This window comes from Pseudophryne corroboree, chromosome 12, assembly GCF_028390025.1.
Source record: "Pseudophryne corroboree isolate aPseCor3 chromosome 12, aPseCor3.hap2, whole genome shotgun sequence".
Lineage (NCBI taxonomy): Eukaryota > Metazoa > Chordata > Amphibia > Anura > Myobatrachidae > Pseudophryne > Pseudophryne corroboree.
In genome coordinates, this window is record NC_086455.1 from 174250517 (window position 1) to 174267626 (window position 17110).

The 17110-nt window shown below is 56.4% G+C and overlaps 1 protein-coding gene across 1 annotated transcript; it reads left to right on the forward strand.

Moving 5' to 3' along the window:
- The first annotated feature begins 14556 nt into the window (after positions 1 to 14556).
- LOC134980009 (loricrin-like) lies at positions 14557 to 15600 on the forward strand. The gene has a single exon (XM_063946604.1). It carries the CDS (start codon positions 14557 to 14559, stop codon positions 15598 to 15600), a length of 1044 nt encoding a protein of 347 aa, XP_063802674.1.
- The last annotated feature ends 1510 nt before the right edge of the window (positions 15601 to 17110 follow it).

The following is a 17110-nucleotide window of genomic DNA, read 5'->3' on the forward strand; positions in this document are numbered from 1 at the left end:
ATATCTTATATATAATTTACTATAAACAGTTGACCAGTTGTTTCATAGTAGCGGCAGCCAGACACCCGTACAAGGGATCAGTCTCTGATAATATTCGCATGCAGGAACGCATAGCCGGCTCACACATACCTAGTGGAACTGAAAGCACAAATGGTGGCGCACAATGACACACATGAATGAAATCTTACAGCGCTGAGCAATCCTGAGATAAGAGAACAAACACGTGACACGCCGTATATCTGTGATACAGGACAAAGCAATGACAACTCATATTGTAGACGAAACCAATTGGTTGGGGATAGAATCTCGGCGGTCAGAATACCGACACCAGGATCCCGGCCGCCAGAATGCCGGCAGTGGGGCAAGCGCTAGAAAGCCCCTTGCGGGCTCGTTGGTTCGCTGCGCTCGCCACAGGTTCTATTAACACTCTATGGGTGTCGTGGACACCCACAAGTAGGAATAGCCCTGGCGCAGCTGACGGCATACTCTACGGTCGGGATCCCGGCGTTGGTATTCTGACCGCCGGGATCCCGACCAGTGAGATATTAACTACATCCCCAGGTAACAGGGCTTTCCATCCTTTAACAAATCATCATCAGCGACAACGTTACTCAAAGTGATTGTCTTCAAAATTGTATTTCCTGCATTTCACCACAGGGTGTCAGTGTTCCCCCACTACAGCCTCTACTACACCAGGATCCCTCACAGTATAATCCAAAAGATATCTGTAAGATAGGAATTTAAAGAGAATCACATTATATATATATATATATATATATATATAAATAATATAAAGGAGGAGGGTGCGCTCATAGTGCAAATCAATTTAATTCATAAAAACACATAAAAACAGGACAAGTCAAATAATAGCACAGGACCACACACTAGTAGCCCACTCTGTGGGCTGGATACCGCATAATAGATACAATCCACAAAGCAACACTGCAAGCCACTGCGCCTGGATCCAGGACCATACACCGCAACGGCTGGATAGACCGATCCTTCAGGACACCTGTACCGGGTGAGTCAGGGTAATGCAGCCCGAGTGGCACAGCTATTATCTGGCAAGCCCCGCCTCAACACGTTTCGTAATCACTTCGTCAACAGCATCAATTCTTCTAGGTACACTTGCACACAGCTTTTGAAGGAACGCGACGGAGATTGTTCCAAACATCTTGCAGAACTAACCACAGATCTGTGGATGTAGCTTGCTCAGATTCTTCTGTCTCTTCATGTAATCCCAGACAGACTCGATGATGCAGAGATCAGGGCTCTGTGGAGGCTGTATCATCACTTCCAGGACTCCTTGTTCTTCTTTACACCGAAGATCGTTCTTAATGACATTGGCTGTATATTTGGGGTAACTGTCCTGCTGCAGAATAAATTTGGAGCCAATCAGACGCCTCCCTGATGGTATTGCATGATGGATGGAAGTACACAGCCAATGGTAGCGGGTCCCTGGGGAGGGGGTCAGCCATCACAGGCATGAACAAATCATTGCCAGCTTCTGTCACTGTATGCCAGGTCCGGCTCCTGATCAGCGGTGGGTAACGTATTTAAAAAAAGTCCAATAGCGGTTTTGCGTCCCCACCCGTCACCGTATATGCAGCTGTGCGCAAAACCCCCACCCGTCACCGCATATGCAGCCGTGCGCCAAACCCCGCACCAAACCCCCACCCGTCGCCGCATATGCAGCCGTGCGCCAAACCCCCACCCGTCGCCGCATATGCAGCCGTGCGCCAAACCCCCACCCGTCACCGCATATGCAGCCTGTGCACCAAACCCCCACCCGTCACCGTATATGCAGCCGTGCACCAAACCCTCACTCGTCACCGTATATGCAGCCGTGCGCCAAACCCCCACCCGTCACCGTATATGCAGCCGTGCGCCAAACCCTCACTCGTCACCACATGCGGCCATGTGCCAAACACCTGCCACCGCATGCAGCTGTGCGCCAAACCCTCACCCATCACCGCATGCAGCCGTGTGCCAAACTCCGACTCCCCACCGTATGCAGCCGTGCGCCAAACCCCACCCATCACCGCATGCAGCCATGTGCCAAACTCCGACCCCCCACCGTATGCAGCCGTGCGCCAAACCCCACCCATCACCGTATGCAGCTGTGCGCCAAAGCCCCACCTGTCACCGTATGCAGCCGTGCGCCAAACCCCACCCATCATCTATCTATACATTAGTGAACAAGGCTAACTGTGCACTACCAGCCTCCTGCCAGCGGGTACCCATTTGGGATTCTGCCCCATAGGACCTCGGCTGCTGTGTCTGGAGCTGCACAGGACGAAGGGGAAACGTTCACGGGAACTTCTGCTGAGGACACAGAGAAAAAGAAATGATCAGTAATTTATATTTCCCCCCCCTTTGTGTCAGATAAGCGGATCCGGAATCCCTGTACAGGGACAGACTTGGAGCGCGTCCAGTCACACAGCGCCCTAATGACCATTAATGGAGAGAATAATTATCCCGGAGTCCACAATGCAAACAAGAGCTTTATATTGCGATCACTATCAGACTATTAAGTCTGGCTGCGATTCTCCCCGGCGCTTCCCTGTTGCCTGGCGATGGGAAATGCATTCTTCTTATCAGCAGCAAGATGGCTCCAGCAATGCTCGTTATGGGGCTGAATATGTACAGATAGTTCATTATTCCTCTTGCCAAGCTGACTTGGCAGTAAAGATACCGAATGATGACAGCTCCTGTTTCATAGGATGCTGCTCAGAACAAGCTAATGCTTAACCATTCCAGTGGCCGTGCCGGGGTAGTGACCGTGGCGGGATAGCAGAGGCAATAGCCAACAGAAACACCACCTTAAGCGTAAGCCATTTAAGGTCCACAGACTCAAGAGGTTCAAATGGAGACTCTTATAGGGCGTTCAGAACAACAGACAGATCCCATGGAGCCACAGGAGGGACATAGGGTGGCTGAATCCGTAGAACACCCTGAGTGAACGTCAGGATGAGACGTAATTTTTCTCTGAAACCACACCAACAAGGCAGATAAATGGACCTTGAGGGAGGCCACACGAAGGCCTAAGTCTAGGCCTTGTTGTAGAAAAGCCAAAATCCTGGAAGTTCTGAAAGTATATGCATCATAATTCTTAGCAGCACACCAGGTGAAGTAAGAATTCCAGACTCTGTAATAAATCCGAGTCGAAGCTGGTTTACGGGCTTTCAACATAGTGTGAATGACCGTCTCAGAGAATCCTTTTTCTCCCAGGAGTGAAGCTTCAAGAGCCACGCCGTCAAAGCCAGTCTGGCCAGGTCCGGGTAGACACAAGGTCCCTGAACGAGGAGGTCTGGGTGGGGAGGAAGTAGAAGAGGATGCACTATCGAGAGACCCTGTGCCATCTGGGCCACACTGGAGCGACTAGAAGTAGTATTCCTCCTTCTTGCTTGAACTTCCTTATTACCCTGGGCAGGAGTGACACTGTAGGGAACACATACGGCAGCCGAGAGTTCCATGGAATTGCCAGCGCGTCCACGAATGCTGCTTGAGGATACCTTGTCCTTCCACCGAAGACCGGAACCTTGTGATTGTGTCGAGACGCCATCAGGTCTACATCTGGTAGGCCCCACTAGGAGTTGAAAGACTTCTGGATGAAGACTCTCTGGCGTGCACGTCCTGACGACTGAGGAAGTCAGCTTACCAGTTGAGGACCTCCGGAATGAACACTGCCGATATGGCTGGCAAATGGCGTTCCGCCCATTGGAAAAATTTTGACACTTCCATCATTGCCATGCGGCTTTGAGTGCCGCCTTGATGATTTATGTACGCCACCGTGGTGGCTTTGTCTGATTGTACTTGAACAGGCCTGTTCTGTGCCAGAGGCAGGGCCAGTGTCAACGCATTGAACACTGCCTGCAATTCCAGAATGTTTATCAGGAGGAGAGATTCCTCCCTGGTCCACCGACCCTGTAGAAAGTGTTGCTCACCGCACCCCAACCTCGCAGACTGGCGTCCGTTGTCAGGAGGACCCAGTTGGAGATCCAGAAGGTACGGCCCCTGATCAACTGTTGGTCCTGTAGCCACCAGCTCAGTGACAGACGAACCTCCGGAGTCAAGGAGATCATTTGAGATCTGATCTGATGAGGCAGGCCGTCCCACTTGGAAAGGATTAACCTCTGCAGAGAGCGGGAATGAAATGGAGCGTACTCTACCATGTCGAAAGCTTGCACAATGAGGCCTAGTACTTGCATCACTGAGTGTATTGACACTCTCGGGTGAGAGAAGTATCTGATCTTGTCCTGAAGTTTCAGGACCTTCTCCGGCGATGGCCTGAAACTTCAAGACAGAAACATTCTTTGGCTGTGTGTGCCCAGTAACGCCCCCAGGTGCACCATGCTCCGAGCAGGGACCTGCGAGGACTTCTTCCAATTGATGAGCCACCCGTGGGCTTGTAGGAATTGTACAGACATCTCCAGTTGACTGAGGAGGCCCTCTTGGGTGTTTGCCAGAATCAGCAAGTCATCCAGATACGGCAGGTTCCTGATTCCCTGATGACGGAGATAGGCTGTCATCACGGCCATGACCTTGGTGAAAATCCGAGGTGCCGTGGCCAGTCCAAATGGCAGAGCCTGGAATTGAAAATGAAGGTTGCCAATAGCAAACCGCAGATATTGCTGATGGGACATGGCAATAGGTATATGCAGGTAAGCATCCTGTATGTCCAGGGATACCATATAGTCCTTGGGTTCCATGGCCAGCACAATAGAGCACAGGGTTTCCATACGGAAATTGGACACTCTCACAAGCTGGTTCAATGATTTCAGGTTGAGTATAGGCCGTAAAGACCCATTCGGTTTCGGAACTAGAAACAGGGTCGAATAGTATCCCCTGCCTCTCTGTGACAGAGGTACCAGCACTACCACTCCTGTTGCCAGGAAGGATTGTACAACCAAGTGTAGAGCTTGTGCTTTCAACGGATCCGAGGGGATAACCGTTGAACAGAACTGGCGAAGGGGGACATCTCTTGAAAGAGATCGCGTACCCGTGAGAGACAACTTCCTGCACCTAGGTGTCTGAAGTGGTCTTTAATCAGACCTGGGCGAACTGCAGAAGTTGGCCTCCCACCCTGGGGTCCCCCAGGGGGAGGCCCGCCCCGTAATGCAGCAGGCTTGTCTTGTTTGGAAGCAGGCTGACAGGCAGCCCAGGGTTGTTTTGTTTTGGGCTTAGTGGTTTTGGAAGTATGAGCCTGTCTCTGGTACGCCTGACCTTTTGCTTTACCTGGAGGTCGAAAGGAACGAAAAGTTGTACTCTTACCCTTCGGAGCATAAGGATTAGTACTAGGGAGAAACGCAGTCTTGGCCGTTGCCAAGTCGGTCACAGTCTTGTTCAGATCCTCCCCAAATAGTATGTCTCCCTTGAAAGGAAGTACCTCCAAGGTCTTTTTAGAGTCCAGGTCCACTTTCCAAGATCTCAAACACAGAATCCGGTTGACGTAGTAGATGCCTTAGCCGTCATGACCCCTGCATCTGAGGCCGCCTCCTGAATATAGTGAGAGGCGGTGGTAATATACGACAGATATTGTCTGGCAGTGTCAGATATATCCTGAGGCAGCTCATCCTGAATTGCCTGAACCCATGCTTCAATTCCTTTTGCAGCCCAGGAGGCTGCTATAGCGGGTCTATGTACAGCACCTGTAAGGGAGTAAATAGACATCAGGCATCCCTCCACACGCTTATCCGTCGGTTCCTTCAGTGAGGTGACAGGCAGAGTAGATGACACCACAAGATGGGTGACATGAGAGTGCACCGGTGATGAAATTTCCCACTTGTTACACAACTCAGCAGGGAGAGGATAACGAGCTGGCATCTTTTTAGACAGGTAGAATTTCTTTCCTGGCGAAGACCAGGGTTCCTTATGTATGTCAATTAAATGGTCAGAATGTGGTAAGACTACTGTAGCTAGGTCAGGTACATCAACCTGAGTTGTAGGTTCCTCGTCAGAAGCAACTGTATCAGTGTCTGACGGATCAGCATATTCTCCATCCTCATCAGACGAATCATCTGGGCTATTAGTGGATTGTGAGGAGGAAGCGGCCCGCTTAGATGACCACCTGACACCAGAGTGACGTGGGGTAGGTTTCTGTCTAACCAAAGATTGATTTAATTGCTGCAGCTGGGTAGACAGAGTATCTGCCCATAGTGGATTAACTACAGGGACAATATGTGGCTGCAATGGCACAGGAGGTCCCACAGGGGGCGTAAGACGCGTTACAAGCGTAGTCAGCATATTTGAAAACGCTGCCCAAGGTGTGTCCTGATTGACCACAGGTGTCACAGATGGACTGGGAGACGTATGATCCGCAGCGCCTGAACCAGCAGCTAACACTTTCCCCATCGGTGAATCCGTGACAACAGCGCTGCATGATGCAGGAGCGTCTGCGGATGTGCCGCCCTGTGTAGCAGACAGCATGTGGGATGTAGCCTTAGGATGTAATAGTACAATATAGCCAGACAAACACAAAAAAAACACAGCAAATAATCCCCTGAGTTTTGTGACCGTAAATACAGAGCACAAACAGTGGATATAAGCGGTGTGAGGTGACTGAAAAAGTGAGAAATACAAACAGTATACCTTATGAAACACTATATATTATATGAGACCCTGACGCACCTAGTTCCCCAGGGTACAGAATATAGTGATAGCAAACGTGTGATACACAAGAGTGGAATCCACACAGCAGCTATAGGCACACACAGTCACATGTACAATGCAGAAATGATCACATAACAATAAAACTGCACTGGACTAGTAATTACATAGAGATATGTATGTATACAGATATAACAATGCACAGTAAACACTGGATGTATATCACAGAATACTTGTCCTAAATATTCAGATAGTAGTACACTTGTTTTTAACGAACGCTGTCTAAACGACATGTAGAATACTTAAGTGTCTGTAAATGCACAGCGCTGATGAGACAGGCGGCATTACAGAGGAGACACCAGCAGAAGATGGCGCCCGGAGCTGGGGGAGGGGCTACAGGTCAGCACCTTATCCCCTATGCTGGTCCTCACCACCGGGTACGGTGGAGCCTATTATAAACGGATTTTAGTAAATCTGACCTGTGCTCCTTGCCCTGTTGGATATAGTGGGGTCCCTGTGCGACAGTGTCCACGCCAGTGGCGCGGTCCGTCTCCTGGGACCGCAACCGGATCACGATTTACCGGCGGGTCCCACCTGGGGCAGGGTAGTGGCAGTGCCGGGGTAGTGGCCGTAGTGGTACTGGAACTGCTAGTACCAGGCAGGTGCACTCAGGATAGGACTGGACCACAGGGGGAGCCCCCGGTGGGATCAACTGCCTGAGGGTCCATCATCTCAGGGTCCAAACTGTGCACTTGCATTATACATAAATTACCTTACACTGCACCAGAGTATGGTGTATTCTCTACAGTGCATTCTTGTTATTAACCTAGGCCATAACCATGCATGCACTGGCAGTATACACAGCCTAATCCTAACCTCCCTTCCTGCATCCTAAACCTAAGCCTCCCACCCCCGCAGTTTAGGCCTAACTCTCCCTTCCCCCGCAGACTAACCCTAACCCCCTCCCCTCACGACTTACCGAGCAGGAGTTCCTGCAGAGCTCGATAAGGATTGGCATTCCAAGCAGTGTCGGGATTCCGACTGCCGGGATGCCAAACACCAGTATCCTGAACAGATCCCACAGGACACACTAGGATGCAGGAGCCAGTTGTGCAGCAAGAAGGTGATTTGCACTGAGAATCAGTGAAAGGTCTTAGCAAGGCATTGCACTGGCATCTTCTGTCTCAACAGGAAGTCTCTTTATACCTCTGGCTGAACAGGGATTGGCTGTGGGCGTCATGTGACTGCAGACTGGTCTCTCATTGGAGCTCCTGCAATCACCTAAGATTGTCATGCCTTGACTGGAATACAGTTCTATTAAATTCTATGGCGATAGTTGCTAACATGCATTTGGATGTGAGGACACAATTGCTTGGCATTGAGTAGGGATCACTGATCCCTATCACAGAAGCAGCAGATGGCCACAGTGACCACACTTGTACTGTCTCATGGCAGCTGACGTGTCTGTGTTGCTGTGGGGGCAAGAGCTTGTAACACTCTCATTTCCACCACACTTTATGCAGAGCTCCGTCTGCAGTAATCCAGGTACAGCAACTGGGCACCGCAACGTATCTCACACAGCGAAGAGTGATAGCGCGTTGGAGCAGCAGCGGTCACTCATCTACCGTGTACAGACTTGTCCCTATAATGTCCCTGCCTTAGCCCTTCACGTTCTACAGCAGGACTTACACATTTACTGAGGGGGAGAATTTATACTGGAAGCAAATGTGTTGTCTTCCAGGTCAGTGATTACTGTCCCCGATAATGGTGACATGATGGGTATTACGGTTCTCGATGGAGGGGACGCGATGGTGAGAGCGGTCTGTGATAAAGGTGACGCGATGGGGAACGCGGTCTGTGGTAAAGGGGATGCGATGGGGAGCGCGGTCTGTGGTAAAGGTGACGCGATGGGGAACGCGGTCTGTGATAAAGGGGACGCGGTGGGGAGCGCGGTCTGTGATAAAGGGGGCGCGGTGGGGAGCGCGGTCTGTGATAAAGGGGGCGCGATGGGGAGCGCGGTCTGTAGTAAAGGGGACACAATGGGGAGCGCAGTCTGTGGTAAAGGGGACACGATGGGGAATGTGGTCTGTGATAAAGGGGACGCGATGGGTAGCGTGGTCTGTGGTAAAGGGGATGCGATGGGGAGCGTGGTCTGTGGTAAAGGGGATGCGATGGGGAGCGCGGTCTGTGGTAAAGGGGATGCGATGGGGAGCGCGGTCTGTGGTAAAGGGGATGCGATGGGGAGCGCGGTCTGTGGTAAAGGGGACGCGATGGGGAGCGCAGTCTGTGGTAAAGGGTACGCAATGGGGAGCGCGGTCTGTGGTAAAGGGGACGCGATGGGGAGCACGGTCTGTGGTAAAGGGGACACGATGGGGAGCGCGGTCTGTGGTAAAGGGGACGCGATGGGGAGCGCGGTCTGTGGTAAAGGGGACGCCATGGGGAGCGCGGTCTGTGGTAATGGTGACACGATAGGGAGCGCGGCCTGTGGTAACGGTGACTCGATGGGAGCGCGGTCTGTGGTAACTGTGACACGATGGGGAATGCGGTCTGTGATAAAGGGGACGCGATGGGGAGCGCGGTCTGTGATAAAGGGGACACTATGGGGAGCGTGGTCTGTGATAACGGTGACACGATGGGGAGCGCGGTCTGTGGTAAAGGGGATGCGATGGGGAGCGCGGTCTGTGGTAAAGGGGACGCGATGGGGAGCGCGGTCTGTGGTAAAGGGGATGCGATGGGGAGCGCGGTCTGTGGTAAAGGGGACGCGATGGGGAGCGCAGTCTGTGGTAAAAGGGACGCGATGGGGAATGCGGTCTGTGATAAAAGGGGACGTGATGGGGAGCGCGGTCTGTGGTAAAGGGGACGCGATGGGGAATGCGGTCTGTGATAAAGGGGACGCGATGGGGAGCGCGGTCTGTGGTAAAGGGGACACTATGGGGAGCGTGGTCTGTGATAAAGGGGACACTGTGGAGCGTGGTCTGTGATAAAGGGGACACTGTGGAGCGCGGTCTGTGATAACGGTGACGCGATGGGGAGCGCGGTCTGTGGTAAAGGGGATGCGATGGGGAGCGCGGTCTGTGGTAAAGGGGACGCGATGGGGAGCGCAGTCTGTGGTAAAGGGTACGCAATGGGGAGCGCGGTCTGTGGTAAAGGGGACGCGATGGGGAGCACGGTCTGTGGTAAAGGGGACACGATGGGGAGCGCGGTCTGTGGTAAAGGGGACGCGATGGGGAGCGCGGTCTGTGGTAAAGGGGACGCCATGGGGAGCGCGGTCTGTGGTAACGGTGACACGATAGGGAGCGCGGCCTGTGGTAACGGTGACTCGATGGGAGCGCGGTCTGTGGTAACGGTGACACGATGGGGAATGCGGTCTGTGATAAAGGGGACGCGATGGGGAGCGCGGTCTGTGATAAAGGGGACACTATGGGGAGCGTGGTCTGTGATAACGGTGACACGATGGGGAGCGCGGTCTGTGGTAAAGGGGACGCGATGGGGAGCGCGGTCTGTGGTAAAGGGGATGCGATGGGGAGCGCGGTCTGTGGTAAAGGGGACGCGATGGGGAGCGCAGTCTGTGGTAAAGGGGACGCGATGGGGAATGCGGTCTGTGATAAAAGGGGACGTGATGGGGAGCGCGGTCTGTGGTAAAGGGGACGCGATGGGGAATGCGGTCTGTGATAAAGGGGACGCGATGGGGAGCGCGGTCTGTGGTAAAGGGGACACTATGGGGAGCGTGGTCTGTGATAAAGGGGACACTGTGGAGCGTGGTCTGTGATAAAGGGGACACTGTGGAGCGCGGTCTGTGATAACGGTGACGCGATGGGGAGCGCGGTCTGTGGTAAAGGGGATGCGATGGGGAGCGCGGTCTGTGGTAAAGGGGATGCGATGGGGAGCGCGGTCTGTGGTAAAGGGGACGCGATGGGGAGCGCGGTCTGTGGTAAAGGGGACGCGATGGGGAGCGCGGTCTGTGGTAAAGGGGACGCGATGGGGAGCGCGGTCTGTGGTAAAGGGGATGCGATGGGGAGCGCGGTCTGTGGTAAAGGGGACGCGATGGGGAGCGCGGTCTGTGGTAAAGGGGACGCGATGGGGAGCGCGGTCTGTGGTAAAGGGGACGCGATGGGGAGCGCGGTCTGTGGTAAAGGGGACGCGATGGGGAGCGCGGTCTGTGGTAAAGGGGATGCGATGGGAAGCGCGGTCTGTGGTAAAGGGGATGCGATGGGGAGCGCGGTCTGTGGTAAAGGGGACGCGATGGGGAGCGTGGTCTGTGATAAAGGGGGCGCGGTCTGTGGCAACGGTGACATGATGGGGAGCGTGGTCTGTGGTAAAGGGGATGCGATGGGGAGCGCGGTCTGTGGTAAAGGGGATGCGATGGGGAGCGCGGTCTGTGGTAAAGGGGACGCGATGGGGAGCGTGGTCTGTGATAAAGGGGGCGCGGTCTGTGGCAACGGTGACATGATGGGGAGCGTGGTCTGTGGTAAAGGGGATGCGATGGGGAGCGCGGTCTGTGGTAAAGGGGATGCGATGGGGAGCGCGGTCTGTGGTAAAGGGGACACGATGGGGAGCGCGGTCTGTGGTAAAGGGGACACGATGGGGAGCGCGGTCTGTGGTAAAGGGGACGCGATGGGGAGCGCGGTCTGTGGTAAAGGGGACGCGATGGGGAACGCAGTCTGTGGTAAAGGGGACGCGATGGAGAGCGCGGTCTGTGGTAAAGGGGACGCCATGGGGAGCGTGGTCTGTGGTAACGGTGACACGATGGGGAGCGCGGTCTGTGGTAAAGGGGACACTATGGGTAGCGTGGTCTGTGGTAAAGGGGATGCGATGGGGAGCGCGGTCTGTGGTAAAGGGGATGCGATGGGGAGCGCGGTCTGTGGTAAAGGGGACACGATGGGGAGCGCGGTATGTGGTAAAGGGGACACGATGGGGAGCGCGGTCTGTGGTAAAGGGGACACGATGGGGAGCGCGGTCTGTGGTAAAGGGGACGCGATGGGGAGCGCGGTCTGTGGTAAAGGGGACGCGATGGAGAGCGCAGTCTGTGGTAAAGGGGACGCGATGGAGAGCGCAGTCTGTGGTAAAGGGGACGCCATGGGGAGCGTGGTCTGTGGTAACGGTGACACGATGGGGAGCGCGGTCTGTGGTAAAGGGGACACTATGGGTAGCGTGGTCTGTGGTAAAGGGGATGCGATGGGGAGCACGGTCTGTGGTAAAGGGGACGCGATGGGGAGCGCGGTCTGTGGTAAAGGGGACACGATGGGGAATGCGGTCTGTGATAAAGGGGACGCGATGGGGAGCGCGGTCTGTGGCAACGGTGACATGTTGGGGAGCGCGGCCTGTGATAAAGGGGACGTGATGGGGAGCGCGGTCTGTGATAAAGGGGACGCGATGGGGAGCGCGGTCTGTGATAAAGGGGGCGCGATGGGGAGCGCGGTCTGTAGTAAAGGGGACACAATGGGGAGCGCGGTCTGTGGTAAAGGGGACACGATGGGGAATGCGGTCTGTGATAAAGGGGACGCGATGGGGAGCGCGGTCTGTGGCAACAGTGACATGTTGGGGAGCGCGGTCTGTGGTAAAGGGGACACGATGGGGAGCGCGGTCTGTGGTAAAGGGGACGCGATGGGGAGCGCGGTCTGTGGTAAAGGGGACGCGATGGGGAGCGCAGTCTGTGGTAAAGGGGACGCCATGGGGAGCGTGGTCTGTGGTAACGGTGACACGATGGGGAGCGCGGTCTGTGGTAAAGGGGACACTATGGGGAGCGCGGTCTGTGATAAAGGGGACGTGATGGGGAGCGCGGTCTGTGGTAACGGTGACACGATGGGGAGCGCGGTCTGTGGTAAAGGGGACACTATGGGGAGCGCGGTCTGTGATAAAGGGGACGTGATGGGGAGCGCGGTCTGTGGTAATGGTGACACGATGGGGAGCGCGGTCTGTGGTAAAGGGGACACTATGGGGAGCGCGGTCTGTGATAAAGGGGACGTGATGGGGAGCGCGGTCTGTGGTAACGGTGACACGATGGGGAGCACGGTCTGTGGTAAAGGGGACACTATGGGGAGCGCGGTCTGTGGTAAAGGGGACGCGATGGGGAGCGCGGTCTGTGGTAAAGGGGATGCGATGGGGAGCGCGGTCTGTGGTAAAGGGGATGCGATGGGGAGCGCGGTCTGTGGTAAAGGGGATGCGATGGGGAGCGCGGTCTGTGGTAAAGGGGATGCGATGGGGAGCGCGGTCTGTGGTAAAGGGGACACGATGGGGAATGCGGTCTGTGATAAAGGGGACGCGATGGGGAGCGCGGTCTGTGGCAACAGTGACATGTTGGGGAGCGCGGTCTGTGGTAAAGGGGACACGATGGGGAGCGCGGTCTGTGGTAAAGGGGACGCGATGGGGAGCGCGGTCTGTGGTAAAGGGGACGCGATGGGGAGCGCAGTCTGTGGTAAAGGGGACGCCATGGGGAGCGTGGTCTGTGGTAACGGTGACACGATGGGGAGCGCGGTCTGTGGTAAAGGGGACACTATGGGGAGCGCGGTCTGTGATAAAGGGGACGTGATGGGGAGCGCGGTCTGTGGTAACGGTGACACGATGGGGAGCGCGGTCTGTGGTAAAGGGGACACTATGGGGAGCGCGGTCTGTGATAAAGGGGACGTGATGGGGAGCGCGGTCTGTGGTAATGGTGACACGATGGGGAGCGCGGTCTGTGGTAAAGGGGACACTATGGGGAGCGCGGTCTGTGATAAAGGGGACGTGATGGGGAGCGCGGTCTGTGGTAACGGTGACACGATGGGGAGCACGGTCTGTGGTAAAGGGGACACTATGGGGAGCGCGGTCTGTGGTAAAGGGGACGCGATGGGGAGCGCGGTCTGTGGTAAAGGGGATGCGATGGGGAGCGCGGTCTGTGGTAAAGGGGATGCGATGGGGAGCGCGGTCTGTGGTAAAGGGGATGCGATGGGGAGCGCGGTCTGTGGTAAAGGGGATGCGATGGGGAGCGCGGTGTGTGGTAAAGGGGACGCGATGGGGAGCGCGGTCTGTAGTAAAGGGGACGCGATGGGGAGCGCGGTCTGTGGTAAAGGGGACACGATGGGGAGCGCGGTTTGTGGTAAAGGGGACGCGATGGGGAGCGCAGTCTGTGGTAAAGGGGACACGATGGGGAGCGCGGTCTGTGGTAAAGGGGACACTATGGGGAGCGCGGTCTGTGATAAAGGGGACGTGATGGGGAGCGCGGTCTGTGGTAAAGGGGACGCGATGGGGAGCGTGGTCTGTGATAAAGGGGGCGCGATGGGGAGCGCGGTCTGTGGTAACGGTGACACGATGGGGAGCGTGGTCTGTGATAAAGGGGACGCGATGGGGAGCGTGGTCTGTGATAAAGGGGGCGCGATGGGGAGCGCGGTCTGTGGTAACGGTGACACGATGGGGAGCGCGGTCTGTGATAAAGGGGACGCGATGGGGAGCGCGGTCTGTGGCAACGGTGACATGATGGGGAGCGTGGTCTGTGGTAAAGAGGATGCGATGGGGAGCGCGGTCTGTGGTAAAGGGGACGCGATGGGGAGCGCGGTCTGTGGTAAAGGGGACACGATGGGGAGCGCGGTCTGTGGTAAAGGGGACACGATGGGGAGCGCGGTCTGTGGTAAAGGGGACATGATGGGGAGCGCGGTCTGTGGTAAAGGGGACGCGATGGGGAGCGCAGTCTGTGGTAAAGGGGAAGCGATGGAGAGCGCAGTCTGTGGTAAAGGGGACGCCATGGGGAGTGTGGTCTGTGGTAACGGTGACACGATGGGGAGCGTGGTCTGTGGTAAAGGGGACACTATGGGTAGCGTGGTCTGTGGTAAAGGGGATGCGATGGGGAGCGCGGTCTGTGGTAAAGGGGATGCGATGGGGAGCGCGGTCTGTGGTAAAGGGGACACGATGGGGAGCGCGGTCTGTGGTAAAGGGGACACGATGGGGAGCGCGGTCTGTGGTAAAGGGGACACGATGGGGAGCGCGGTCTGTGGTAAAGGGGACGCGATGGGGAGCGCGGTCTGTGGTAAAGGGGACGCGATGGAGAGCGCAGTCTGTGGTAAAGGGGACGCCATGGGGAGCGTGGTCTGTGGTAATGGTGACACGATGGGGAGCGCGGTCTGTGGTAAAGGGGACACTATGGGTAGCGTGGTCTGTGGTAAAGGGGATGCGATGGGGAGCGCGGTCTGTGGTAAAGGGGACGCGATGGGGAGCGCAGTCTGTGGTAAAGGGGACGCCATGGGGAGCGTGGTCTGTGGTAACGGTGACACGATGGGGAGCGCGGTCTGTGGTAAAGGGGACACGATGGGGAATGCGGTCTGTGATAAAGGGGACGCGATGGGGAGCGCGGTCTGTGGCAACGGTGACATGTTGGGGAGCGTGGCCTGTGATAAAGGGGACGTGATGGGGAGCGCGGTCTGTGATAAAGGGGACGCGATGGGGAGCGCGGTCTGTGATAAAGGGGGCGCGATGGGGAGCGCGGTCTGTAGTAAAGGGGACACAATGGGGAGCGCGGTCTGTGGTAAAGGGGACACGATGGGGAATGCGGTCTGTGATAAAGGGGACGCGATGGGGAGCGCGGTCTGTGGCAACGGTGACATGTTGGGGAGCGCGGTCTGTGGTAAAGGGGACACGATGGGGAGCGCGGTCTGTGGTAAAGGGGACGCGATGGGGAGCGCGGTCTGTGGTAAAGGGGACGCGATGGGGAGCGCAGTCTGTGGTAAAGGGGACGCCATGGGGAGCGCAGTCTGTGGTAAAGGGGACGCCATGGGGAGCGCAGTCTGTGGTAAAGGGGACGCCATGGGGAGCGCAGTCTGTGGTAAAGGGGACGCCATGGGGAGCGTGGTCTGTGGTAAAGGGGACGCCATGGGGAGCGTGGTCTGTGGTAAAGGGGACACGATGGGGAATGCGGTCTGTGATAAAGGGGACGCGATGGGGAATGCGGTCTGTGATAAAGGGGACGTGATGGGGAGCGCAGTCTGTGATAAAGGGGACACTGGGGAGCGCGGTCTGTGGTAAAGGGGACGCGATGGGGAACGCGGTCTGTGGTAAAGGTGACGCGATGGGGAGCGCGGTCTGTGGTAAAGGTGACGCGATGGGGAGCGCGGTCTGTGGTAAAGGGGACACTATGGGGAGCGCGGTCTGTGGTAAAGGTGACGCGATGGGGAGCGCGGTCTGTGGTAAAGGGGACACGATGGGGAGCGCAGTCTGTGGTAAAGGGGACACGATGGGGAGCGCAGTCTGTGGTAAAGGGGACACGATGGGGAGCGCGGTTTGTCGTAAAGGGGACGCCATGGGGAGCGCGGTTTGTGATAAAGGGGACGTGATGGGGAGCGCGGTCTGTGATAAAGGGGACGTGATGGGGAGCGCGTTCTGTGATAAAGGGGACGCGATGGGGAGCGCGGTCTGTGGTAATGGTGACACGATGGGGAGCGCGGTCTGTGGTAAAGGGGACACTATGGGGAGCGCGGTCTGTGATAAAGGGGACGTGATGGGGAGCGCGGTCTGTGGTAACAGTGACACGATGGGGAGCGCGGTCTGTGGTAAAGGGGACACTATGGGGAGCGCGGTCTGTGATAAAGGGGACGTGATGGGGAGCGCGGTCTGTGGTAACGGTGACACGATGGGGAGCGCGGTCTGTGGTAAAGGGGACACTATGGGGAGCGCGGTCTGTGATAAAGGGGACGTGATGGGGAGCGCGGTCTGTGGTAATTGTGACACAATGGGGAGCGCGGTCTGTGATAAATGGGACACAATGGGGAGCACGGTCTGTGATAAAGGGGACGCGATGGGGAGCGCGGTCTGTGGTAAAGGGGACGCGATGGGGAGCGCGGTCTGTGGTAACGGTGACACAATGGGGAGCGCGGTCTGTGGTAAAGGGGATGCAATGGGGAGCGCGGTCTGTGGTAAAGGGGACACGATGGGGAGCGCGGTCTGTGGTAAAGGGGACACTATGGGGAGCGCGGTCTGTGATAAAGGGGACGTGATGGGGAGCGCGGTCTGTGGTAATTGTGACACAATGGGGAGCGCGGTCTGTGATAAATGGGACACAATGGGGAGCACGGTCTGTGATAAAGGGGACGCGATGGGGAGCGCGGTCTGTGGTAAAGGGGATGCGATGGGGAGCGCGGTCTGTGGTAACGGTGACACAATGGGGAGCGCGGTCTGTGGTAAAGGGGATGCAATGGGGAGCGCGGTCTGTGGTAAAGGGGACGCGATGGGGAGCGCGGTCTGTGGTAAAGGGGACGCGATGGGGAGCGCAGTCTGTGGTAAAGGGGACACGATGGGGAGCGCAGTCTGTGGTAAAGGGGACACTATGGGGAGCGCGGTATGTGATAAAGGGGACGTGATGGGGAGCGCGGTCTGTGGTAACGGTGACACAATGGGGAGCGCGGTCTGTGATAAATGGGACACAATGGGGAGCGCGGTCTGTGGTAAAGGGGACACTATGGGGAGCGCGGTCTGTGGTAAGGGGGACACGATGGGGAGCGCGGTCTGTGGTAAAGGGGACACTATGGGGAGCGCGGTC

What these genes read in the sequence shown, in the direction of transcription:
- LOC134980009 (XM_063946604.1), top strand. Translation starts at nt 14,557, where the DNA reads ATGGGGAGCGCGGTCTGTGGTAAAGGGGACGCGATGGGGAGCGCGGTC.